Raw genomic sequence first — 26827 nt, 5'->3', positions numbered from 1 at the left:
AAAGACACATTAAAAAGAGGATATGAATTACAGCTGACTTCTCATCAGAAACAACTAAGTAGGAATATTTCAAATAAAATAATAACATTATACTATGGAGTTCATAGCATATATGGAGATAAAATATATGAAAAGAAGAAAAGGGAAGGAAGGTGGTAAATGGAAGTGTACTGTTGTGAGGTTCTTACACTGTGAAGTAATAGTATTTGTTGAAGGTAAATTTGATAACTTAAAGATACATATTATAAACTCTAGAATAATCACTAAACAACATATATATTAATCGAAGCATAACTAAATATTCAACAGAGGAAATAAAATATCAAAAAACACAATTCACCCAAAAGATGCTAAGAAAGGCAAAACAGAGGAACAAAGAGCAAACAGGACAAATCCAAAAAAAGATTATAAATTTAAACCCAAACACTGCCAATAGTTACATTAAATAGAAATTAACTAGGGAGTGGGGGTAATGAGGTGTTGTTCAAAAAATACAAAAAAACTCCCAGTTACAAGAGGAATAAGTTCTAGGGATCTAATGTATAGCATAGTGACCATAGTTAACAATACTGTATAGTATACTTAAAAATAGCTAAGAGATCTTAAAAATTCTCACCACACACACACGCAAAGATAACTATGTGTAGTGACAGATAGGTTAACTCACTTATTGTGTTAACCATTTCCCAATATATATGTATATCAAATCATCATGTTGTACACCATAAACTTACCCAATGTTATGTGTCGATTAGATCTCAGTAAAGCTGGGGGGAAAATGTAAACGGACTAAACACTGCCAATAAAAAGGCAGAGATGGACAGATTGAAATTTTTTAAGATCCCAATTACTCACTATATACAAGAAAACACACATTAAACATAAAAGAGACACACTGAAAGTGAAAGGATAGAAAAAGATAAATCATATAAACGCTAAGGATAAGAAAGGTGTGTGGCTAAGAAATATCAAAGTAGACCTCAGGAAGAGTACTATCAGAAATACAGAGGGGAATTTTATAATGATCAAAGGTTCAAATTCATGAAGACAATCTTAAATATATAGCTGTACATAATAAAAAGGATCCCAAATAAAGAAAACAAAAATTAACACAATTAAAGAGAAAAACTGACAAATCCACAATCACAGGCAAAGACGTTATGCCCTTCTCTCAGAAACTGATAAAACAAATCGACAAAAAAAGAAATCAATAAGGATATAAAATATTTGAATGCTATCAGCTTGACTTAATAGACATTTATTAGACATTTATTATTAACAGCAGAATGCATATTTTTCAAGTGCATGGGAACATTCACTAAGATAGACCAGATGCTAGGCCATAAAAAAGTTTTAATTAATATAGAGGAATGAAATCATACCAAATATATTTTCTAATCACAACAGAATTAAATTAGAAATCAATAAAGAAAGTTCTGAATATTTTCCAATATTTAGAAATTAAACAATGTACTTCCTAGTAACCTACAGGTCAAAGAAAACTATTACAGGAGAAATTTTAAAACAGTTTGAACTGAATAACAAAAATACACATATCAAAATTTGTGGGATGTAGCTAAAGCAGGGCTCCTGGCTTAGAGAGAAATTTATAACTTTAAGTGACTATGTAAGTATGTAAGAAAAGAAGATAGGTGTACAATGAATGATGCGTGTTTCTACATTTATAAACTAGGCAAATAAAAGCTAGTAAGTAGAAGAAAGGATATCATAAAATTAAAAGCAGAGACCAAGTGAAGAGAAATAACAAATATAAAAATATCAACGAAGTAAAAGTTGTTCTTGGCAAAGATTAAAGAAATAGATAAACCTCTAGCAAGCCTCATCAGGAAAAAAGAAATAGATAACACAAATTACCAATATAAAGAATCAAAGGGAAAACATAACTACATAACTTAAGCAATAAAAGGAGAAGAAGAAGATAGTATGAACATTATGACAATAAGACTTCTTAAATGAAATGGAAAAATTCTTGAAAAACACAATTCACCTATGTTGACAAAACAGAAAATAGAAAATCTGAATAGCCCTATAGCCTCCAAATATAATTAAATTCATAATTGCAAAATTTCCTACAAAGAAAACTTCAGGCCCAGATGACTTCCCTAGTAAATTCTATTAAACATTTAAATAAGAAACAATGGCAATCTTACACAAACTTTTTCAGAAAAGACAGAAAATGGAATCATTTCCCAATTCTTTTATGGAGCCAGCATAACCATGACACTAAATTTAGACACAGACATACAAGAAAAGAAAATTATACCAGTATACACCATGAACCTAGACATAAAAGAACAGCAGCTGGAATCCTGCAATACATAAAAAACACAATACTTCATGAACAAGTAAGATTTGTTTATCCTAGGTATGCAAAATAAGTTTAACATAAGAAAAATCAATATAATTCAGTATATTAATAGGTTAAATAAGGAAAACTAATACATGCAAACTTCAAGAAATGTAAAAAAAAAATCTAATAAAGTTCAATACCCATTCATGATAAATACTCTCAGCGGCTAGGAATAGGAAAAATTTCCCCAGCCTGATAAAGGGCATCTTAAAAAACACAGCTAACACTCTATTTAATAGTAAAATATTGAAGGTTTCCCCCCTAAAATCAGGAGCAAGGCAAGGATATTTCCTCTCACACTTCAGTTGAACACTGTAATAGAAGCACATAACTAGTGCTTTAAAGCAAGAAAAATAAATAAAAGGCATACAGATTACAAAGAATTAAAGCTCTCTTCATTTGCAAATGGCATAATTGTGTTGGTATAAAATTCTAAGGAATCTACAAAAACAGCTACAGGACAACTGACAAGCAAATTACCAAGACTGTGGGATACAAGATCATTATATAAAAATAAACTACCAAAAACATTTCTAAAAACTAGAAATAAATCTAAAGAAAGACGTGTAATACTACACTGAAAGTTCTAAAATATTTCTGAGAAATTAAAGATGACTCAAGTTATGGAGAGATCTAACATATTCATGGATCAGAAGACTCAGTATTGTTAAATATTACTAAATGTCCATTCTGCTAAAATGGATATATATTCAATACAGTCACAATTAAAATTCAAGCAGTATTTTTTAATAGAAACGTATAAGCTGATTCTAAATGTCTACGTACATGTAAGCAATCTAAAATAACCAAAATTAATTTGAAAAGAAAAATAAGATTAGAGAATTTAACTTTATGTGACTTTAAAACTGACTATAAACCTAGAGTAATCAAGAAAAATGTATTAGTAAAAGGATAAACAAATATATTCAACAGAATAGGGTCCAAAAATAGACCCATCTTGCCAAAACAATCCAATGGAGAGAGGAAAATCTTTTCAATAAATGAGGAACAACTGGATATCCATACTTAGAGAAAAACAAAAACATGACTTCCTATATCACACGATACATAAAAACCAGAGGTCTAAAAGTAAAAGCAAACTATATATCTTCTAGAAGAAAACACAGGAGAATATTTTCATAACCTTCTTAGAGAAGACACAGAAAGCACAAATCATAAAACAAAAATTTGATAAATTATATTTCACCAAAACAAAAAACTTCTCATCAAAAAGCACCATTAAGGAAATGAGCTGGCAAGCCATAGGCTAGGAGAAAATACATACAATACATACACGAGCTCAAGAATATATTTAATTTTTAAAAACGAGCCTTCACAAAAGAAAATTATACAGATGGCTAAAATCACATTAAAAAAGAGCTTAACATCATTAGCCATCAGAGAAATACAAAATAAAACCACAATGAGATTTCACTATAAACACAGGAGGACTGTGCAGGGGTTCTCAATGAGATACGGAGGTTTGCAATTTTTAGAGCCAGGAGACATTTGTAGTTGTTACTGGCATCTAGAATGCTGCTAAACATCCTATAATGCACTGGACAGCCCCACATAACAGTTATCCTGCCCAAAATGTCAATGGTGGCAAAACTGAAAAACCTCTAATAGATTAATTGAAAGAGACTAATAGCATCAAATATTGGGGAAGATGTAGAGCAACTGGAACTCTCTGATATATTACTAGAGGGTATGCAAAATGGTTCATTCACTCTGTTTGATATTTGACAGATATTACCATATTAAGTGCAAATGGCTTCTTGTCAAATTAAACGCCAAACGGCCTACAAGGCCCTGCATGATCTAAACCCAGTCTACTTCTCCAGCCTCATCTCTCAGTTAACTGAGGCACAAGGATGATACAGTATTAGGAAATTTTTCAAAAAAGTCTACTTGATGGGCTTCCCTGGTGGCGCAGTGGTTGAGACTCCGCCTGCCGATGCAGGGGACACGGGTTTGTGCCCCGGTCCGGGAAGATCCCAAGTGCTGCGGAGCGGCTGGGCCCGTGAGCCATGGCCGCTGAGCCTGTGCGTCCGGACCCTGTTGCTCCGCAACGGGAGAGGCCACAACAGTGAGAGGCCCACGTACCGCAAAAAAAAAAAAAAAAAGTCTACTTGATTTTACTGACAGAAATCTTAAAAATCCTGAGACAAAAGAAACCTTAACATCATTTAGCTCAACTTATTACCTAAAGCAGAGATAAATAATACATTCTTGACAGTGAAACATCTACTGTCTCTCACAATAAACACTAAGTTATGGCAAAAATCTCATAGATCTATTTGATAAAAACTAGAGAAACAACTAATGTTATATAAATAATGGTCCTCTACTCTTTTTGTAAACTGAGTTAACTGGAGACCATTATAGTTAGTGATACTGGCTTAATAAACCCCACAATATAGGCTGAAAAAATTAATATGGTAGTTTAGAAATATACTATCTATTTATAAATACCACAACTCATTTCACAAAAGAATGGAATCAGGTGAAAAAGTGTTTAACTGGCCTAAGTCAGTATTATTCAATAAAAATATACTGCAAACTATAAATGCAAGACATATGCAATGTTTCAAAAGCAGATGAAGTCAATTTTGATAATACATTTACTGTATATGCAAATATATGCACATATATTATGTACAAAATATGCAAAATAGCCAATATAACCAAAATATTATCACTTCAATGTTTAATCAACATAATATTTTTAGACTATTTTATATTCCTTTTCTGTACTAAGTCTTCAAAATCCAATGTGTGTTTTATACTTACAGCACACCTCATTTTGGACTAGCCAAGTTTCAAGTGCATAACAGCCACATGTAGCTAGTGTCTACTGGATGCTAATGTCGCTTATAACATGACACACTTCAAGGAATTTTACATGGATTATTTCATTTAATCCTCCCTGAGGAACATACAGGGGAAAGCAACTTGCCCAAGTTCTCAAGGTTAGTTAGGGGTAGAATCAGGATTTTAACTTAATCAGCATGACTCAGATCTGGTACAAACCACCATGCTATCTCACCTCAAATCAACTTTTTTCTTTTACAATATTACTGAAACTTTCAGTTAACCAAATTAATACTTTGATTCCTGCTTTGATATTACATATTCATTTTATGGACACCTAAATTTCCGGTCACATAAAAAACCTGATTTTCCCCCTATGATTTAGAAAATGAAAGAAAAGACTTACCATTAATATGAGTTTTTGATACTTTTGCTTCAGGTCTGACACACTTGCAGATGGGTCTGCCTCCAGAATGCTGTACCAATCCTTTTTTGGTATCTGCTCAAATGCCATCATCCCTCGAACAAGAAGTGGGCCTTCTCAGATCAACTGAATAGAAATATTAATGACAATTCATTACGGTTTGAGTGTATCTAAGAATTAACTAGGTACAGCTTCCCTAAGTTCTGTAATATTTAATTAAGTCACGATTATAATGCAAACCTGAAGTATATATTTTCATTCAAGACGCCCCAAGAATTTCATATATGAGTATACAGACAAGTGTGAAAAACCTGATAGCTTCATGATATACGCTTACATCTTAAATTAATAAGTATACAACAGCATTAAAAAAAAATAGAAATCGATGATGAACCCGAATGGTGGATGACCCTCTAAGCAAGGTTATTTCTGCTAGTCTCTTGATAAAAGCGACACACAGTAAGTACTCACTAAACACACTAGAGTTTAACAAATGTTTACAAAAAGAATAAATATTCTTAAAAAGCAAAACGAAGAATTAAAATGAATTTCGGAGCATTCCCTCTTAATGTCTCCAGTTCACTTCTTTTCTTCCAGATTACCTTAAAAGAATAACATGCGAAACTGGCAGTCAGCACCGGCAGGTAGAGAGCAACAGTCCCTCGGTTATCGGAGAGGCGCTCAGACCTCGCAAAGAGCTCCTGAACCTGTTCACTGGAGGATACGGCAGCCCTCCAGCAACCGAAAAGACCCCTCTAGGAGCCCCAGAACCAGGAAACCTCTTCCCACAGCCATGAACTTAACGAGTCATCCGGGGCTTCCTCAAAATTGGGACTCGGAAATCCTCTGCATTCACAGTCGGCTCTGTAGCCCAGCCACAGGCCGGTACTCTCTCCTGGCTTCACTAGATATCAAACTTACCAAACTTAGTAGAGCCACAGGCGCTCACTCCTCTCCGGCCGCCTTCCAAACCTCGGCATCCGTTTCTACTTCCGCCGGAAGTCATTGCCCTGACGCGCTCACGTTTCTAGCCGAGCCGCAGTGGCTGAGGCACCGATCGGAAGCGCCGTTCCGCCCCCCTGGACGCGGTCGCTATGGTAACCCAGTCGCCGCTTCCACGGAGTTTACCAACCGTAAGTGCCCGAGCTTTGGAAAAAGGCGTTCTTCGCCTCGTTCTAACTCGCTCTTATCCTGGCTCCCCGAATGTCGCTTCTCTTCTCTTCCTCAGCGAGCACCCCCATCCCCCGGGCTTCCTCCGCCTTCCCCAAAGCTTCCTCCGCTTACTCTACCCAACGCCGAACGTAGTACTATGGCGGGGGATGGGGGGGTGAAGTGGGGGTACTGTTGGGATTGGCGGGATGAAAAGGATGAGGAGAACTGATTCCTCCCGTCTCCCAAGACTTCCTTTGGAATGTTCTCATTTCAAAATTAAGAGAACTAAAACGTATGCTGAGTAAAGTTTTTCAGTTTTAATATTTTTTTCTGGAAGAGATGTTCAACTTAGTTATTTCTTTTAGATTTTAGCAACCAACTTGAAAAATGAAAACTTTTCAAAATCCTTTCACTCTCTTAGCAAGTCGTCCTGTTCCCAGGGTAGCCATGCTATCTTTCAAGCTCACAGAAAAAGCAGAATAAAACGCTCGCTTTGAGACTGTTGCTGGGCACTCCAAATGGGCACTTAGTTTTTTTGTTAGCTTTTTCCTTCTTCCCTCTCCCTTTCATTTGTTCTGTGTTCCCTTGTATTCTCAAACCTCTGTGCTGCTTACCTTATATTGACTATTCTTTCTTGCACTGTACCTGGAGGTGAAAATTCATCTTAGTTCTCCGCAGCATGATATAAATCTCACTTGGAGATGTTAAGGTAGTTTTTTTGTTGTTACTGCTTAGATTTGCTTTCCTTCTTCTTTTTTTATCTTTCTTCTACCAAACCTCCGTTTGAGAAGCCGTCAAGACAAACCCTAAGCACATTGAAGAAGATATTTTGATATGGTCAATTATTTAATGATGGTATGAACAATAAAGAATAACTGGATGATACAGGAAAGTTTAAAAATCTAAAGAGAAAGGTATAGTTTAGGTTCTTCATAGGATTTTGTCATGTTTAAGGGCAGACACAACGAGCATTATACTAAGAGGATCTGGTTTTCAGTCCTGGTTCTAACATACCTTCTGTGTGGCCCTAAGGATACCTAAAACGACAGATTTAAGTGTTCTTCTGAAAACCTTCCTATACAGTACTATCAGACTGGCACCCACTTGAATTTTTTTTTTTTCCGGTACGCGAGCCTCCCACAGCTGCGGCCTCTCCCGCCGCGGAGCACAGGCTCCGGACGCACAGGCCCAGCGGCCATGGCCCACGGGCCCAGCCGCCTCGCGGCATGCGGGACCCTCCCGGACTGGGGCACGGACCCGCGTCTCCCACATCGGCAGGCGGGACCCCAACCACTGCGCCACCAGGGAAGCCCCCACTTGAATTTTTATAGCCCTCAAACTTCCCTTTTCCACTGCATAGTCCTTCTTTGTATAGATAGTTATGCTCAGGCCCTTCAGTTTTTATAGAAAGAGCACTTTATTTTGATTTATGAATCCATTAGTGTATTGTGTTCTCTCTTTTATTCCTTTTTTTGAACAAACTTCTGAAAACTCTAATCACAGTACCTCAATTTTTCCAATTTACATTTATATATATATATTTATTTGAATATAGAGATACACATTTTTGTCCCCACCAAATTCCAAATGTTCTTTCATTTCATATCAACATACTTTAGTTTGCATCCCTAAAGCATACTTTAGTTTGCAACTTTTTCTTTCATCTCCATAAAGTCATTATTCCACCAAAATTATCAATAATTCACTGATGTTATCCAAATCTACTGCTTATTTATATTTCCTTAGTTGTCTCAGAAATGTCTTTTTATTTGCTCGCGTCATGATCCAAAATCTACACATTGCAATTGGTTGTTCTGTCTCTTAAATATCTTTTAAGCTATAGCAGCCCCAATTCTTCACTACTACCTTGTTTTTTATTTCTTTTTCTGCCATTGGCTTATTGAAAAAACAGATCAGTTGTCCTACCATCTGAATTTATACCAGAATAAACTTGTCTGTTTATTTATACCAGAATAAACTTCTTTAAATACTTTAAACACTTTTTACATAAATCCTTGCTCATTAGTCTTCCTTCATTTTTTCATTTTTTAGAGCACTACTGTCCAAAGGAAATGCAGTGTAAGCCACAAATGCAAACCACACATGTGATTTTCTTTTATGACATCATCATTGGGGTATAATTGCTTTACAATGTTGTTAGTTTCTGCTGTATAACAAAGTGAATCAGGCATATGTATACATATATCCCCATATCCCTCCCCTCCCTCTTGCCTCTCCCTCCCACCCTCCCTACCCCACCCCTCTAGGTGGTCACAAACCACTGAGCTGATCTCCCTGTTCTATGTGGCTGCTTCCCACTAGCTATCTATTTTACATTGGGTAGTGTATATATGTCAATGCTACTCTCTCACTTCGTCCCAGCTTACCCTTCCCCCTCCTCGTTTCCTCAAGTCCATTCTCTATGTCTGCATCTTTATTCCTGTCCTGCCCCTAGGTTCATCAGAACCATTTTTTTTTTTAGATTCCATATATATGTGTTAGCATACGGTGTTTGTTTTTCTCTTTCTGACTTACTTCACTCTGTATGACAGTCTCTAGGTCCATCCACCTCACTACAAATAACTCAATTTTGTTTCTTTTTATGGCTGAGTAATATTCCATTGTATATATGTGCCACATCTTCTTTATCCATTCATCTGTCGATGGACACTTAGGTTGCTTCCATGTACTGGCTATTGTAAATAGTGCTGCAATGAACATTGCGGTACATGTCTCTTTTTGAAATATGGTCTTCTCAGGGTATATGCCCAGTAGTGGGATTGCTGGGTGTATGGTAGTTCTATTTTCAGGTTTTTAAGGAACCTCCATACTGTTCTCCATAATGGCTCTATCAATTTACATTCCCACCAACAGAGCAAGAGGGTTCCCGTTTCTCCACACCCTCTCCAGCATTTATTGTTTGTAGACTTTTTGATGACGGCCATTCTGAGTGGTGTGAAGTGGTACCTCATTGTAGTTTTGATTTGCATTTCTCTAATGATTAGTGATGTTGAGTGTCCTTTCATGTGTTTGTTGGCAATCTGTATATCTTCTTTGGAGAAATGTCTATTTAGGTCTTCTGCCCATTTTTGGATTGGGTTTTTTGTTTTTTTGATATTGAGCTCATGAGCTGCTTGTATATTTTGGAGATTAATGCTTTGTCAGTTGCTTCGTTTGCAAATATTTTCTCCCATTCTGAGGGTTGTCTTTTCGTCTTATTTATGGTTTCCTTTGCTGTGCAAAAGCTTTAAGTTTCATTAGGTCCCATTTGTTTATTTATTTTTTTATTTCCATTTCTCTAGGAGGTGGGTCAGAAAGGATCCTGATCTGACTTATGTCATAGTGTTCTACCTGTGTTTTCCTCTAAGAGTTTTATAGTGTCTGGCCTTACATTTAATGCATTTCACACATGTGAGTTTAAATTTCTCAGTAGCTACATTAGGAAAATAAAAAGAAACAAGTGAAATGGATTTTAATGATTTATTTATTTAACCCAGTATATCCAGAGTATGATCATTTCAAAATGTAATCAGTATAAAAATTATTAATGAAAAAAAATTATTAATGAAATATTTTACATTCTTTTTTCATACTGAAGTCTTCAAAAGCCGGTGTGTATTTTACCTGTACAGCTCACCTCAATTTGGACTAGCTACCTTTCAAGTGCTAATAGCCACATCTAACTAGTGACTGTCAAACAGGGCAGGTCTAGAGGATAAAGTCCTACCTCCTTAACCCAATATTCCTCCCCAATATGATCCTACTTTTCCAGTCTCATCACCTATTACCTCTGTACATGAAACAATTAAACAATTTGGATATTTTCTTGGTACTTCATAATTTTGTTCAGATGGTTTGATGGTTCCTCTTGCTTATAACATCATAGCTCTTTTCTTCCTCCTATCAGTTTTATTCCTCCTTTAAGACCTATCTGTTCCATCAAGTCTTTTATGGTGGCCCAGTCCTTAGAAATTACTTCCTCCTCTCAACTTTCATAGCAGTCCTGGGTGTACTCCACATTTGTACTCATCCTAAACCACAGTGTATTGTTACACACTTTCAGATGTATTTCTAATTTCCAAATCAGATTGTAAACTCTCTGAGGGCAGGAACATCTCTCAGAGAAACTAAGCACCTGCTTTGCTGCCACATTCTCTGGAATTCTAATGATGTGTGTCTACAGTAGTTTTGTTTCTCACTATTTTAAGAAGGTAATTTATTCATTTTATGTAAAGCAAATATAACATAAATATAAACTGTGTTAGCATAATGGTTATGAGCATGAACTCTGGGGTCAGACTGCATAGGTTTGAATCCAGATTCTGCCTTGTACTGGTTAAATGAACACTTTAAGTTAATTAATCTCTGTGCCTTAGTTTCTTCCTCTATAAAATAGAGATAATAATAGTATCTCCTTCATAGGTTTGTTGTGAGGATTAAATGAGTTAATAGTGTCTGAAAGTAAGTACTCAGTAAAGATTAGGTATTGTTATTATTAATAATGAAATATTTGTTGCTCAGTTTTGATATATTAGAACATTAAGAATTCATAACAGTATTTTAGGAGTTTCCAAACAGAGCAAATGAAAGCCACAAACTATTGAATTGGAAAAATGAAACCAAACCCAAATGTTTGTTGAACTGTAGTTTGCCAGATGCATTAGAAGCATGGGCAGAAACCTCTTAATTCCTGTGTCATCAGCGTCTAACGTAAGCCAAGAAGGCATACATTAACTATTTGATTTCAAGATGATTCATCAAGTACTATATCTAGAGCTAGATATAGATGTAGATATAAATATAGTTATATAGATATAGCAGAGGTTTGAGACCATTTGTTGTAGTGATAGCAATCACATTCTTATTCAATTTATCACTTTAGTACTTGCCTACACATAAACTTACTAATGTCCACCGTACATTAACAAATTCTTACCTTGAGATCATATTAGTAAATTGTGCTTCTTATTGATGGATATTTGCCATATATGCAGCATACTTCTGTTAATTATTTCTTAGCCTAGGATTATACTGATACTTACTTAGCTCTCTCTACTGGTTTCATTACCAACTCTTCTTTAATTTCCTTGATCTTATTATCTCTGAATTTTTAGGATTTTTATATCAGTGAACTAAGCTATATTTATTTTTATTTATTTATTTACTTATTTTTTTCCGGTACGCGGGCCTCTCACCGCTGTGGCCTCTCCCGTTGCGGAGCACAGGCTCCGGATGCACAGGCCCAGTGGCCATGGCTCACGGGCCCAGCCGCTCCGTGGCATGTGGGATTCTCCTGGACCGGGGCACAAACCCGCATCCCCTGCATCGGCAGGTGGACTGTCAACCACTGCGCCACCAGGGAAGCCCTAAGCTATATTTATTTTTAAGTACCACAGAATATTATGGTTATACACTGAAATTAGATGATTGCCCCTAGAGCAACTTAAGAGTCTATTGGCTAGCGATGAGATTAAAAAAAACCACAAAAACAAAACCACAATGACATAGTACATATATAGCCTTCATTCACTTATTCATTCACTCAACAAATATTTGTTGTCTACTAGGTGTCCCACGCTGTTACAAGAAACACAAGACAGAGTTGGCTGTAGCCCTCTCAAAATCTTAAAGTTTATCTGGGTAGACAGACAAGCAACTGAAATAACTGTGCCAAGTGCTTTGCCAGAGGAAATACAGGTTATTTAATTGCCGCAGTTAATAACTTGCAGTTATGTGAATAGAATTAGGCAGATTACTTGACTGATTGAAATCTTTGAATCAAAATGAGGCTAATCCAGGAAGATACATGGAAGTGCTAAGTTTTAAATAATGCTGTGGCAGAGAGGAGAGATGAATGAGTAGAATTAGAGAAATTTCCTTTTTTTTCTTTTTTCTTTTTTTTTTAGCCAATTATCTTAAAGGTCTAGACAGTATTGAGAATCAGCTGTAATGAACAGTCCTATCTCATCTTTCGGAAGTGGTTTTTCATTTTTGCATTTTTTCCTTTCTCTGATTGTCTTCACTTGATCTATTCTCTCTTTTGTCTTTCAGCAGTAATCATCAGTGAACATTCATTGAGTTTAAGCAAGGCAGTGCACTAAGCAGAGGAGACAAAGAGGTAAATCCTTTTCCCTGTCGCCACACCTGTTGCTGTGTTTTTCTTGTGTGCTTAACTTCAGTTGTGTCAGTGTTCTTTCAAGCTGGTTTTGGACTTCTTAAAAGTCTTTATCTTATCTGAAATTTTTGTGTCTGTCTTCCTAGCTTCTTCACATCTGATGTTTTAATCGTTCTATGAACCTATTAAAGACACTGAATATAATCCATCTTCTGTTTCTCTTTAGTAATCATAATAAATACCAACTTATTATTTCCCCATCCACTTCTTTACCCCTTTCTCATTGTCTGATGACCACTCTGAAACCTTGTAATGATCTCTTCAAACCATGCAGTGATATGCATTTATATGCTCTATTTTTTAAAGCATCCCCTCTTCTACATTTTAGTTTTTTAAACCTGAACTTTTTTAAGTTAATTTTGTCTGTAATTGACTCACAGAAGAAAGGTTAATTTGAATGATCAAGGGGTGTTAATTTGTGGGTTAAAATGTGTTAAACAGTTGATATGAAGTCTGTTTAAGTCAATTAGAGAGTGTAATGAAGCTGTTTCCAGAGTGTTAAGGAACCTTTTGAAGTCAACTTGGAATTCACTCCTGTGTATCAACCAAGGCATCTGGCTAAACATGCCATTGCACTTAGGTTTTTAAATTTGTTTATATTACAATAGATACAAATAGGTCTACATACTTAAAAAAAGTTTGACTTTATTAAGATTCTTACATTTTGCTATAGGAAATAAATTCATGATTTAATTCATTAGCAAAGTGAAAAACATAATTAGTAACACTGTTATCTTTGTTACTCTCGTATTTTTTTCTAAAATAAAATGCAACTGAACTCTGTAACCAACAAAACATTTCTGCGTTTTTGTTCGTTTTTAAAACTAGATTAGTGTCATTATTGTTGAATTATTTTTAAAACTAAGTACCTCATATAGAAAGGGACCATAAAAAGACATGTAAAATTTGGTATACTCATTTAAAGAAATGATTTGTTTTCCCCTCCAAAATTATTTGAAGTAATATGAAACATTTTAGTGTTGGTAATATCTTTAAAATTTTCAAAATAGTTAATGTTATTATGCAGAGTTTAATGTTATTATGCTCAGTTTCAATAGTCGAATATAATTTTTGTGTAATGATAGGTATATTTAAGATGAGTGAAGCAACTTCAACAGTTCAGATCCACAGAGATATGAGGGTAGAAATCAAATTTTAGAATACATTCTTCCCTTAGCATCAGGGTTACTATGGTACTATTTTTTATCACTTGTGTCAGTTTACTAGTAAGAAATATATTCAGCATTTCAGCTTCTTCTTGCAACCATTCAGTTTAATTATTTAGAGAGTGAAGAAAAACAACTCTTACATGCTAAAGGGATTTCTGCAATGACAGATTAGATGCCAAAATAATGCAAACACACAACTTAAAAAATATACTGAAGAATAGATGTTTTCTGATGAATTTCCACAAAAATATCGTATTTTAAAAATATTTTAAGCAACTCATAATATTACTTTTTAATCTACTGTAGAAGCACTATGAGTATAGTGTTTTGTAGCTCATTAGCTATTTCTTTAATGAGTTTTTTTGTGTGATAGTTAAAGTAACAGACAAATGACAGATTGTTTGCCTTTAATGATTTCCCTGTTTCAAGCCCATTACAAAGCAATTAGAAATCTGACAGCATTTTCACTCTGCATTACTGATCATCTAAAGTGATGAGGAATGAGAGGTGATGAATATTAATTGTATATTTTCATATGATTATCATAAATTATTACCTTGTCTGATGTGCTGCAGGTGAAGTGGGAGCATAAGAGAAAGACAGTCAGATACATTAATTTGAAAGACTATATGACTTTTCTTAATCTTTGTAGTGTAAATTCTGATCTGCAGTGTTAGTCTCTATGAATATGAAATTAATTCTTTTTAACTTCTAGCTATATTTGGGGTAACTTAAATAACTTTTCTTATTCCAGTGCAAGAAAAGGAAAAATTATTTCATAGTACAATGTACATATATGTATTTAAGTTCAGAATTTTAAGAATCTAATTTAGAAAATGAGATAGTGAATTTTGTTGATATACCTATATACAATATTCAGATATATCATTACAGAGGAGAAAGATATACTTAGAAATAGATCTTATGCTAGTCTTATGTTAAAGTCAGGTAATCCTACAAAAGAGGAAACAAGAAAGTGTAACCAGATGTAAAAGATTTTTCTGGGTCCTCTGTAACAGTTCTTTTACTCTTAGTCCACTGTATATCCTGTTTCCCCCGTTTCTTGCTTCAGGTAGATGAGCCTAAGCCTGTCACTAGGACTCAAGTGCTGTTGTTACTTGGTTCTCAGCCCTGAAAAAGTAGCAAAGGTTGGTCCAGAAACTAGATAATAGTCTTTGGTACAGGAAGAATTGGCAAGCTTAAAGCATTTGAGATGATTAGAAATGTATTTGGATCAATTTTACCAAAGTAAATTAATTTATATTTTGATATCTCTCTAATTATAGGTATTAGTTGATAATCAGTAAATACTGAATTGAGTTGAATTTCATTACAGTAATGAGGCCATGTCTTGCTTCCGTCTTGTCTTTTGGACCTTTTTGCTGTGGTTTGCTCTGTGGCATACCGTCCCTCAGAGGCATGCCATCCTGGATCCATCTTTATTTATGAAGGTCATAATGCATATGATAATATGATTATAAATCAATAAAAATGGACTTTTCACATGCTTCTTAGAAATCATTCTCCTTACTTTATATTCAACTCCTCAACTCCTTTTTGCTGATATTCTTTACCTTCTCTTAGTCCAGACTTTAAGTTGATCCCTTGTACAGCCCAATTCTCCTTTTCCACTTCTAACATACCACCAACCAACATACTTACTTGCCTTTTGGCTAAAGTCCCCACTTCTTCCTTTAGAGGAATTGGTTTAGAAATTTTACATATTTTTGCTGTGACAGAGAATAGCTACGCATACCTGAGTTTATAGTAAACTGGGCGGCAAACCATGACATTGTTAGCAAATCAACAGCTGAGGAAACAAACACTCCTAAATCGTAAATTGTAAATACCTGGTTACTTGCCCTCATTTCCTTTTGGGCTCCTCAGTACAAGTAATGTCCTCTTAAGCTTGGGAAGGTCTCCAATTGATTGTTTCCAGTGTATTTAGGCTTAGAAAGATAGTTAAGATCAAACAAACAATTCGGTGGCCAAATTTTTTTCTTTCTAAGGTATTTATATTATTACTTTAAATAGTAACAGAGGTTGGGAAAATAGGGATGTTAATTACATAATGAGAACAACACTTACCCTGGTCCAATAAGCAGCTCAGTTCAAGATAATGTTGGCTCTTGTCTGATTAGATTCTTGTCTAATACAGACCAAGTGTTTGACTTCCTTCCCAGCTGGGACCTCTTTCCTCCATAGGTGCGCTTCTAACCCCCCTGTGTACTTAGCCAGCTGGTCACATGACACAGAGACCTCTCTCCTTGAAAACTGGGCTCATTTCTCCACTCCATACACTTCTTTACACTGTCTCTCTTTTCTAACCAAACAGCAGCTATTCTTTACACTTTTCAAGTTTCAAGTGTTTTTACTTATATTTAAACACCACTCTGTTACTCATCATTTACTCTAGTCATAGAGGATCCTTTTAAGTCATTCACAAAGCATTCCCTCTTTCCCTCTCAAAATTCCTACCTAAAATGGGTTTATGTCTTCTACCAGTACAGTACCACTTAACTGAAGCAGCAAGTCATTTAAGATCCCTAGGGAAAAGAAAGGTCAACAAGTTGGAAAGAGAACTAAGGAAAAAATTTCTTATTAATTTCAGAGATGTCAGGGATCTGATATGATGGAGCTAAAACATAAATGAGTCTAAGATTCCTGACTAGTCATTAGTAAAGACATTGACTCAGTTCTGAAACAGGCCCTCAAGAGAGAGGAGATATGTCAACATCCATTGGCTTAGCGTTGAAGACGGTTTTCGAATTATTTTATTCCTAAACCATTTTCCCCTACACTAGATTGGAAAATAGAGTAAAAAAGCTCACAATACTTAACTAGATTACACTGTTCACTTCTGACTTTATAATATGATCTGTCATTCTATCAGAAAAAGATACTAAGTTCATCTGGCATATTTGGCTTTTCAGATACTGTGTTGGTTGTTTTCCAATATTTTATGCCCTTCTAGGTGTTACTAATTGATTGTTTAATTTGTTACTGAATGTTTCCAGGTTAAACTAAGCTGTCTAATTACCAAAATCATTTCCCCTTGTTTTAAAGATGGGTATGATTTCCCTTTTCCAGTCTCCAGGGACATTTTCCCATCCCTTTAAGATGGTGAAAGCAAAAGGAAATAGTTAAAAGTATTGAGAGGGAAGAGGAATAAAAAGATGATATTCTTTCTTCCCTTTGCAGTAGTCACATCATCCATGTGACTTATTCTAATCTGATAGTCATAAATATTTGAGTAATATTTTAATTCATTCTTTGAACTTCTTAAAGTTTAAATTTACTGTCTCCCCAGGAAACAAATGTTTCTCTTTAATAAAAGTAAATTGGATCATGCATATGTGTCATAAGGAATTTACTCTTGCAGGTTAGTTCAGTCAATCCTTAACCATTATAGTGTATGGTTTCTTTATCAAGGAGTTAGCACAAGGTGAGCCCCAGAGTACACTGTTCTATCACCTCATATTTGGCACCCTGCCTAGAAGGTGATCTTTTAAAATTTTTAAGTTCTCCGGGAGAATGGTACATAATAGTTGTTATTGAAACAAATTGGAAGTACAAATTTATGTAATCAGATTTGAAGGATTTGTTTCCCACTAATAGTTGAGCAGCTTTCTTATTTTGGTTGGTTTAACAATACCTTTCAGTAGATTTCAAACTTCACATCATGGCTGATAGAACCACTTCTCTCTCCCCCTCTCTAGAAAATGTATCCTAATCCCTCTTAAACTTGAAGTATAAAATTCAGAACACTGTATCAGTATACTTCTGTGTCTTCTAGGGTACCTGTAAACCAGAGATTGTATTTTAATAAAGGGAAAGGAGAAAGAAAAGAACTCCTTAAACTCCAATTTAGCACACTGGCACAAAGATTTTCGGATCATTTATTCAAGTGGTTAGCTCAAGGGTTAGCATTAACTTTGGGGGCTTCTTTGTGATCAACAGGGCTTTCAGTTTTCCATGGTTAAGTGCTCCATTTAATGCATGTGAATAATAAACTTAAGCAAATTAAAAGGGAATTTCATGCTTGGGAGGTAAAGAAGTTTATGCAATTTTACCCTTACCTAAAGAACTGACCACTAAAGTAATATAGAAGGAAAAGAGTTTTTTTCCTGCCTTCATTTTGGAAATTTGATTTAAAAACCTTAAGATTTCCCATATAGCATTTAAAAACTTTTTTGAGCCTGCTCCATTGCTATGTGATAACCTTTTATTTCTAAAGAATTAGGTGTTTCTCTCTCTAAATGGGGAGCTAAAGCAAGAGTTGAATTTTTTTACCTATAAAATATGCATAGTTATGAAAAAAGTATATACATTTGAAAATTGCATGTATTTTTATGCTCTTATTTACTTGTTACTGTGGCAACCACCACACTGCCTAGTATTTATGTTGTCTATGATTCAGAGCACCTTTTCAAAAAAATAAATATGCCAGAACCATGTATTGGTTTACTTTGGTGTTTAGAAAAATGTTTGTTCTAATGAATATTTTTGAAGAAAAATAGCAATAAATAATGTAAACTTCAGCCAAACGTAAATAGTACCTTTTCCTGTAGTATGTTTTTAAAATCGAAGCAATTACATTTTTTCTTTTCCTTGTTATGAAAATCAGAATAAAGAATATAAATAATGAATTTTCGTAACTTATGGGTTAATCTTGAAAGGTAGTCTCTTGATTTTTATTTTTATGACTTAGTATTTTGATTCATAACAAATTTCTGAAAATATAAAACATGAACACTTAGATAAAATGCTTAATGCTAGCTACATAAATCAGAAAATATAAATAGTTGGCATTTCTGATCACAGATGGTTCTTTGAATGAAAGATTTGTATTTTGTATTTGAAATGAAAGGCATGGTTGCTATTATTTTTCTTACTTTAATTATTTAAATTGTTTTCTGACATGTGTGATACATAAATATAATTTCTTAGTGTTAAACATCAGAATGGAAATTATGAAGCATCAAATGAGACATGTTTCATGTCACGTATTACCTGTTAAGAAAAACTGCAATACAACATTTAAGTACAACAGAATAGTGAGCATATTGTCTCTGATACTTGTAAAGAGGATGTATCTGCAGTTTCACAGTTTATGTTGACAGTATCTTTGTGGGAAATGTAATTATCAAATGAATTATAACATGTCCTAGTATTAAGATTATTAATAGTAATTTTAATTGCCTTTTTCAAGATAATTGGATATGTTCTCATAAGTATATGGGAAAGGGGGCACTGAGCTAATTAGATATTTTGAACTCAGTTATCTTTAAAATCTCTAGAAGTTTAACATATAGCCTATATTTCAGAAATTTCTTCTTTTACTTGAATGGTTTTCTAAGTAGAATTCAACTAATTTGTAGTTCATACAATCTTACTGATTATCCCTTGATATTCCTCCTTGAGTACTGATATGATGAAAAATTTAAATAATGGTATGTATGTATTTATTTGAGGTATAGATGATTTACAATATTATATTAGTTTCAGGTATACAACATAGTAATTCAATATTTTTATAGATTATACTTCATTTAAAATTATTAGAAAATATTGGTTATGTTCCCTGTGCTATACAATATATCCTTGTAGCTTTTTATTTTATACATAGTAGTTTATCCCCTCTCCCTATCTTGCCCCATCCCCCTTCCCTCTCCCCATTGGTAACCACTAGTTTGTTCGCTATATCTGTTAGTCTCTTTCTGTTTTGTTATATTCATTCGTTTTGTTTTTTAGATTCTACATATAAGTGATAACATACAGCATTTGTCTTTCTCTGTCTGACTTATTTCACTAAGCATAACACCCTCCAGGTCCATAAAATCTTATTGATTATCCCCTGATATTCCTCCTTGAGTATTGATATGATGAAAACTTTAATTAATGGTAATTTTTAAATTAAATTTTCACTACCAGTTAGAAAATTATTCTTAAATTGGTAAGGCTAAGAAATAATATTTTATTCCAGTAATGAGTGCTGTTAGATGGGCTTTCTATATTTCTGTAGTTTTAGAAATTGGTACATGTCTAAAAAGCAAGTCACCTTGGAAATACACATCAGCAGGTTTAAAATTGTTCATACATTTTAATCTGGGAATTTAACTTCCACAACTTTTTTTTTTTAACATCTTTATTGGAGTATAATTGTTTTACATTGTTGTGTTAGTTGCTGCTGTATAACAAAGTGAATCAGCTATACGTATACATATATCCACATGTCCCCTCCCTCTTGGGTCTCCCTCCCATCCTCCCTATCCCATCCCTCTAGGTGGTCACAAAGCACCGAGCTGATCTCCCTGTGCTATGCGGCTGCTTCCCACTAGCAAGTATTCAGTGGTACGGTCAAAGGTGTGAACAAAAACCACAACTTTATTTGAGATAGGAAGCATTTGGATCAACCAGCTAGGATATTAAAAAAGTAATTAAAAAAATCATGTTCTTGGGACTTCCATGGTGGTACAGTGGTTAAGAATCTGCCCGCCACAAAGTAAACCATAAACAAGAAGAAAAGACAACCCTCAGAATGGGAGAAAATATTTGCAAATAAAGCAACTGACAAAGGATTTATCTCCAAAATATACAAGCAGCTCAATATCAAAAAAATAAACAACCCAATCCAAAAATGGACAGAAGACCTAAATAGACGTTTCTCCAAAGAAGATATACAGATTACCATCAAACACATGAAAGGACACTCAACATCACTAATCATTAGAGAAATGCAAATCAAAACTAAAATGAGGTACCACTTCACACCAGTCAGAATGGCCATCATCAAAAAATCTACAAACAATAAATGCTGGAGAGGGTGTGGAGAAAAGGGAACCCTCTCGCACTGTTGGTGGGAATGGAAATTGATAGAGCCACTATGGAGAATAGTATGGAGGTTCCTTAAAACACTACAAATAGAATTACCATATGACCCAGCAATCCCACTATTGGGCATATACCCTGAGAAAACCATAATTCAAAAAGAGTCATGTACCACAATGTTCATTGCAGCTCTATTTACAATAGCCAGGACATGGAGGCAACCTAAGTGTCCATCGACGGATGGATAAAGAAGATGTGGCACATATATACAATGGAATATTACTCAGCCATAAAAAGAAATGAAATTGAATTATTTGTAGTGAGGTGGATGGACCTAAAGTCTGTTATACAGAGTAAAGTAAGTCAGAAAGAGAAAAACACATACTGTATGCTAACACATATATATGGAATCTAAAAACAAAAATGGTTCTGAAGAACCTAAGGGCAGGACAGGAATAAAGAAGCAGATGTAGAGAATGGACTTGAGGACATGGGGAGGGGAAGGGTAAGCTGAGATGAAGTGAGAGAGTGGCATTGACATATCTTCACTACCAAATGTAAAATAGATAGCTAGTGGGAAGCAGACACATAGCACAGGGAGATCAACTTGGTGCTTTGTGACCACCTAAGGGGATGGGTTAGGGAGGGTGGGAGGGAGAGGCAAGAGGGAGGGGATATGGGGATATATGTATATGTATAGCTGATTCACTTTGTTACACAGCAGCAACTAACACAACAGTGTAAAGCAATTATATTCCATTAAAGATGTTAAAAAAAAAAAAAGAATCCACCTGCCAGTGCAGGGTACACGGGTTTGAGCCCTGGTCTGGGAAGATCCCACATGCTGCAGAGCCACTAAGCCTGTGTGCCACAACTACTGAGCCTGTGCACTAGAGTCCGCAAGCCACAACTACTGAGCCCGTGTGCCACAACTACGGAACACTGCTCGCCTACAGCCTGTGCTCCACAACAAGAGAAGCCACCACAATGAGAAGCCCGCACACCGTAACGAACAGTAGCCCCCACTCATTACAACTATAGGAAGCCCGCACGCAGCAACGAAGACCCAATGTGGCCAAAAATAAATAAATAAATATTTTTTAAAAATCATGTTCTCAACAAATATTTAATAGCATAGGAATATTCTCATTAGGTGAACACAGCTATATATAAATTGGATTTTAATATGGTCACACATTTGTTTAAAGTAAAGACTATATATCTCTGTAAATTTCATTGACCAAAGTCAGAAAACAAATATTCAAAAATTATAATGGTGGCTAACTCCAAGCGTAGGAGATTGTAAGAAATTTTATTTTTTATACATATCTTTCCAATCTTAATATGGGGATTTCTGTAATAACTGCAGTTATCATTCAAATTGTTTTTAATAAGAGAAGTTAATTAAAATTGGACACAGTCATTATAATGAAAATTCCGCTAGTGAAGGAACAATAAATATTGTCTTGTTCAATGTTGAATCCATTGTCTTTTATTTAAGTTGGTGCTTAATAAATATTTAATGATTGAATGGATGTATGATGGGATCAGGAATTAGCAAAGTGGCTTTAGGAAAAACATTTGGAGGGCCACAAAGATGCCTTCTTTATGTTTTATTTATCATAACAATGGGTGATAATAATATGATAAGAATATACAAAAACTGCTCTGCTAACCGTAATTCTGGTAGCATAGAAGGCAAAACTAGATGGCTGGGTTTATCTTAGTATATTTAGTTTATAGAGTTGTACAATTACAGCTATTAGAACAGAACAAACAAGCAAAAACATTTATCATTGAGATTCCAACAGGGGGAAAAAAAACTTGTCTGAGAATTTCAAACTCCAGCCCTTAATCTCACCACGTTTTTTCAACTGAACTATTATTTTTATGAAGCAAGTTTTGATGACAACTATTGCATTATGAAATACAAGTGGAATACAACTATTACATTATGAAAGAATAGACTTCTATAGTAAGCTATATTTCTATTGTCACAAAATTAATTTAAAAAATAATAATTAGTAATATAGGTGATTAATATGTAATTTACATGTTTATAGGGCACCAGAAAGGTGTTTTTCAGGAAGAAATCAAGTGTCTTCCTTCATTGAATTGAATGGTCAGCCTTCTAGACAAGCTTTTTGGGAGATGGGGCTTTACAAAATGAGATATCTGAAAGGGCAGCCTTCCAGGTGTCTCCTAATAATGAGTGTAGCAGCAACTTACATGACCTCCTGAACCAAGGTCATTATCTACCTTGATAATATCTTATATACCTGAGGGTGCAACTGTGGGATATAATGGCTTCTACTGGGGTGTGGAGACATTGTTTCAGCATTGGAGGGAGGTTAATGGCAATTAAATCAGTGAGGCCAAATCTGATGTCAGGAAACATGATATGTCACTGCTGGAATGCTACAGTAGTCCTCAACAGACAGATACATTCTGACTTGGAGGGATATGGCCAAGAAGTCTGCCTCAGGATTTCCAAATATGCATTGCTTGGGACTGGTCTTTAGAAGTTACCTCTAACTCTTCTTCTATCAAATATGGACTAGCTCTCTGCTGGGAACTGCAGAACAATGACCTTCTGAAGACTTTTCTAAAAATTAGAACTTAATTTTTTTAGAGCAGCTTAAGATTACAGCAAAATTGAGGGGAAGGTACAGAGATTCCCCAAATAAGCCCTGCTCCCATACATACATAGCCTCCCCCATTATTAATATCCCCCAGCAGAGTGGTACATTTGTTACAATCGATAAACCTACATTGACATATCATAATCACCAAGAGTCCACAATTTACATTAGGGTTCATTCATGGTGTTCAATTCTATGTTTTGGACAAACATATAATGACATGTATTCATTAATTATGGTATTATACAGAGTACTTTCCATAGAAATCTTATGTTCCATGTATTCATTTCTACCACCCCTCCCCCAACCTCTGGCAATTACTGATCTTTTTAAGTTCTCCACAGTTTAGCCTTTTCTAGAATGTCAATAGTAGGAGTCATACAGTACACAGACTTTTCAGATTGGCTTCTTTCACTTAGTAATAAGCATTTAAGGTCCCTCCATATCTTTTCATGGCATCATAGCTCATTTTATTTTTTTAGTGTTGAATAGTATTTCATTATCTGTATAGACCATACTTTGTTTATCTATTCACCTACTGAAGGACATCTTGGTTGCTTCCAACTTTTGGCAGTTATGAATAAAGCTGCTATAAACATCTGTGTGCCAGTTTTAATGTGGACATAAGTTTTCAGATTATTTAGATAAATATCAAGGAACATGATTTCTGAGTCATATGGTAAGAGTGTGTTTAGTTTTGTAAGAAACCACCAAACACTCTTCCGGTGTGGCTGTACCTATGAATGAGAGCCCCTGTTCCACATCCTCACCAGCATTTGGTGGTGGTAGTGTTCTGGATTGTGGCCATTCTAACAGGTGTGTAGTGGTATCTCAGTGTCATTTTAATTTGCATTTGCCTGCTGATATATGATGTGGAGCATCTTTTCACATGCTTATTTGCCATCTGTATGTCTTCTTTGGTCAGGTGTCTGTTAAAGTCTTTGGCTCATTTTAAAATCAGGTTGTTTGTTTTCTTATTGTTGACTTTTAAGAGTTCTTGGTAAATTTTGGATAATAGTCCTTTATCAGATATGTCTTTTGCAAATCTCTTCTCCCAGGCTGTGGCTTGTCTTATCATTCTCTTTTGTCTTTCACAGAGCAGAAGTTTTTAATTTTAATGAAATCTGGCCTTTTGGTCATTTCTTTCATGGATCATGCCTTTGGTGCTGTTATCTAAAAAGTCATTGCCATACTCAAGATCATCTATGTTTTCTCCTATGTTATCTTCTAAGAGTTTTATAGTTCTGTGTTTTACATTTAGTTTTGTGATCCATTTTGAGCTACTTTGTGTGAAGGGTATGAGGTCTGTGTCTAGATTCATTTTTTTTTTTTTGCATATGTACGTGCAGTTGTTCCAGTACCATTAGTTGAAAAGACTGTCTTTCTGCCATTGTCCTCCTTTGTCAAAGTTCAGTTGACTATATTTATGTGGGTCTATTTCTGGGCTTTTGTAGTTTTTCTCATATAGATCTTGTACATATTTTGTTAGATTTATGTCTCAGTATTTCATTTTTTTGAGTTCTGTGCAAATGTTTCTAATTTCAAATTCTACTTGTTTGTAATTAACTTTTGTATATTAACCTTGTATCCTGCAACCTTGCTCTAATTGCACCTAAAGCCTTTTAAGATGATGGCAGTCCCACATTTCTTGTCTTTTCTTGTCTTCTTGTGGCTTTCTTCCACTGCTCCTTGTATCTCTAGCCTACTAGAAGGCACAATATAATGTGATTTGAATATTCAATTCAGCTGTACAAGATAAAAAAAAATGGGATGATGAAACATAAGAAATGTTGAGCATAGGTAGTAAGTAAGCTAATAGCTTATGACGTATAGGTGTAATTCATAGGCTGTGTTAAGTATAGATATGCGGGACTTCCCTCCCTGGTGGTCCTGTGGTTAAGATTCTGCGCTTCCACTGCAGGGGTGCATGTTTCGATCCCTGGTTGGGAACTAAGATCCTGCATGCTGTGCAGCCAATAAAAAAAAAGATATGCGTAAGTAGTTTGAGAAACACAGGCAGAATTCCGAAGTTGTGTTAAATATACATAATAAGTAAGTTAGTAACCTATAAAACGTACCAAGATAAAGCGACTAAATGGCATATATGATAGAATAGACAAGTTTTATTTATTCGGTAGAAGGGCAGACTAAGTCATAATCTTGCCACTTCAGGGCTGATCGCTGTGTTGTCCCTAAACTGACCACCTGCTAATAACATCCAGTACGGTCCCGTTTTGGCCCAAAGAACTGTGCCCAAGAAATGCAAATAAAACCTATAGCTCTTCACCAAGTTAATTGGCAAGCTACAGCTTTGGCCAGGCACAACTGCCTCTGTGTCTCTCCCATTAATTCCTGGTACCTTCTGTCTGGGCCACTGGCTTACATCTCAACTCTGGTTCTTATAGCACACCGTCATGGGGAAGGCTGATATGGGCAGAAAGAGCAGGATTTGGATACCATGATCCTGCCACTCTCCCCCTATCTTAAGTATGTTAACTTAGTTTATTGCTTTCTTTCCCCTTGCTTATCACTGTGTGTTTTTAATTTTTTTAGTAAATTGTGTGAATGGAGCATTTTAATTTGGTCTGTGAGCCCTCTGGGTTAGCTTGCTTGGTAATGTGTTCAAGGTAATTTTCCACTTGGCAGTACTCTTCACTTTGAACTTCAGTAATCCTCCCTCACAGTCTGAGATTTTAAGCAAATGCTTAAAATCCCTATCTGGTTGAGGGACTGATAACAAGCTGTGAAAGGAGTGTTAAATTATGGTGATTCTATGATAATCTTAAGGACCTTGTCCACAATGAAGGAATTATGAGAACCTGTCTCTCACCTCTAGAATGGGCCCTTCCTAAGTAAACCCAGGAAAACTGAGCAAATCCCAGTTTATCTGGGAAGAAGCGTAGGAGGGTGTGTGTCAGCTCCTGTCCTACTTAAATTCTCTCCTTTTCAGAGCTGAGGTTGGAGGTACTTATTGGCTAGAATAGTGACCTTCAAATAGTTTTGCTTATATATTCCCATGCACAATTTTAAGTTGACATTTAAAATTTCTCATTATAAGCTTAAATAGTTGGAAAAGATATAATTTCTGGTATATTATGAATGCTGACATTTTGAAATAAAACCGTTACATCAGTCTTTTAAACATATCTAATAAAATGTAAATTCCATATGATTTTTAAGAAACATTTTCTTATGAACATTTTCAAACACAAAAGGAAAAATAATAAAACAACTCCCACATACTTTGTA

The 26827-nt window shown here is 35.1% G+C and overlaps 2 protein-coding genes across 3 annotated transcripts in view; one reads left to right on the top strand and one right to left on the bottom strand.

The window, feature by feature from the left end:
- DNAJC24 (DnaJ heat shock protein family (Hsp40) member C24) overlaps positions 1–6596 on the bottom strand; it is a 61395-nt gene extending 54799 nt beyond the window's left edge. For both annotated transcript variants that reach the window (XM_060018642.1, XM_060018643.1), the window contains exons 1-2: positions 6531–6596; positions 5592–5735 (exon numbers count right to left, since the gene is read on the bottom strand). In XM_060018642.1, the coding sequence (XP_059874625.1) occupies positions 5592–5702 (111 nt within the window). In that variant the 5' untranslated portion in view covers positions 5703–5735; positions 6531–6596. The remainder of the gene's footprint in view (positions 1–5591; positions 5736–6530) is intronic.
- Positions 6597–12428: 5832 nt separating this feature from the next.
- DCDC1 (doublecortin domain containing 1) overlaps positions 12429–26827 on the top strand; it is a 465581-nt gene continuing 451182 nt past the window's right edge. The window contains exon 1 of the mRNA XM_060019694.1: positions 12429–12879. The gene's annotated coding sequence lies outside the window, so the exon portion shown is untranslated. The remainder of the gene's footprint in view (positions 12880–26827) is intronic.

This window comes from Delphinus delphis, chromosome 8, assembly GCF_949987515.2.
Source record: "Delphinus delphis chromosome 8, mDelDel1.2, whole genome shotgun sequence".
NCBI lineage: Eukaryota > Metazoa > Chordata > Mammalia > Artiodactyla > Delphinidae > Delphinus > Delphinus delphis.
Note: the sequence above shows the minus strand (reverse complement) of the source record. Positions and strands in the feature narration are given on the sequence as shown.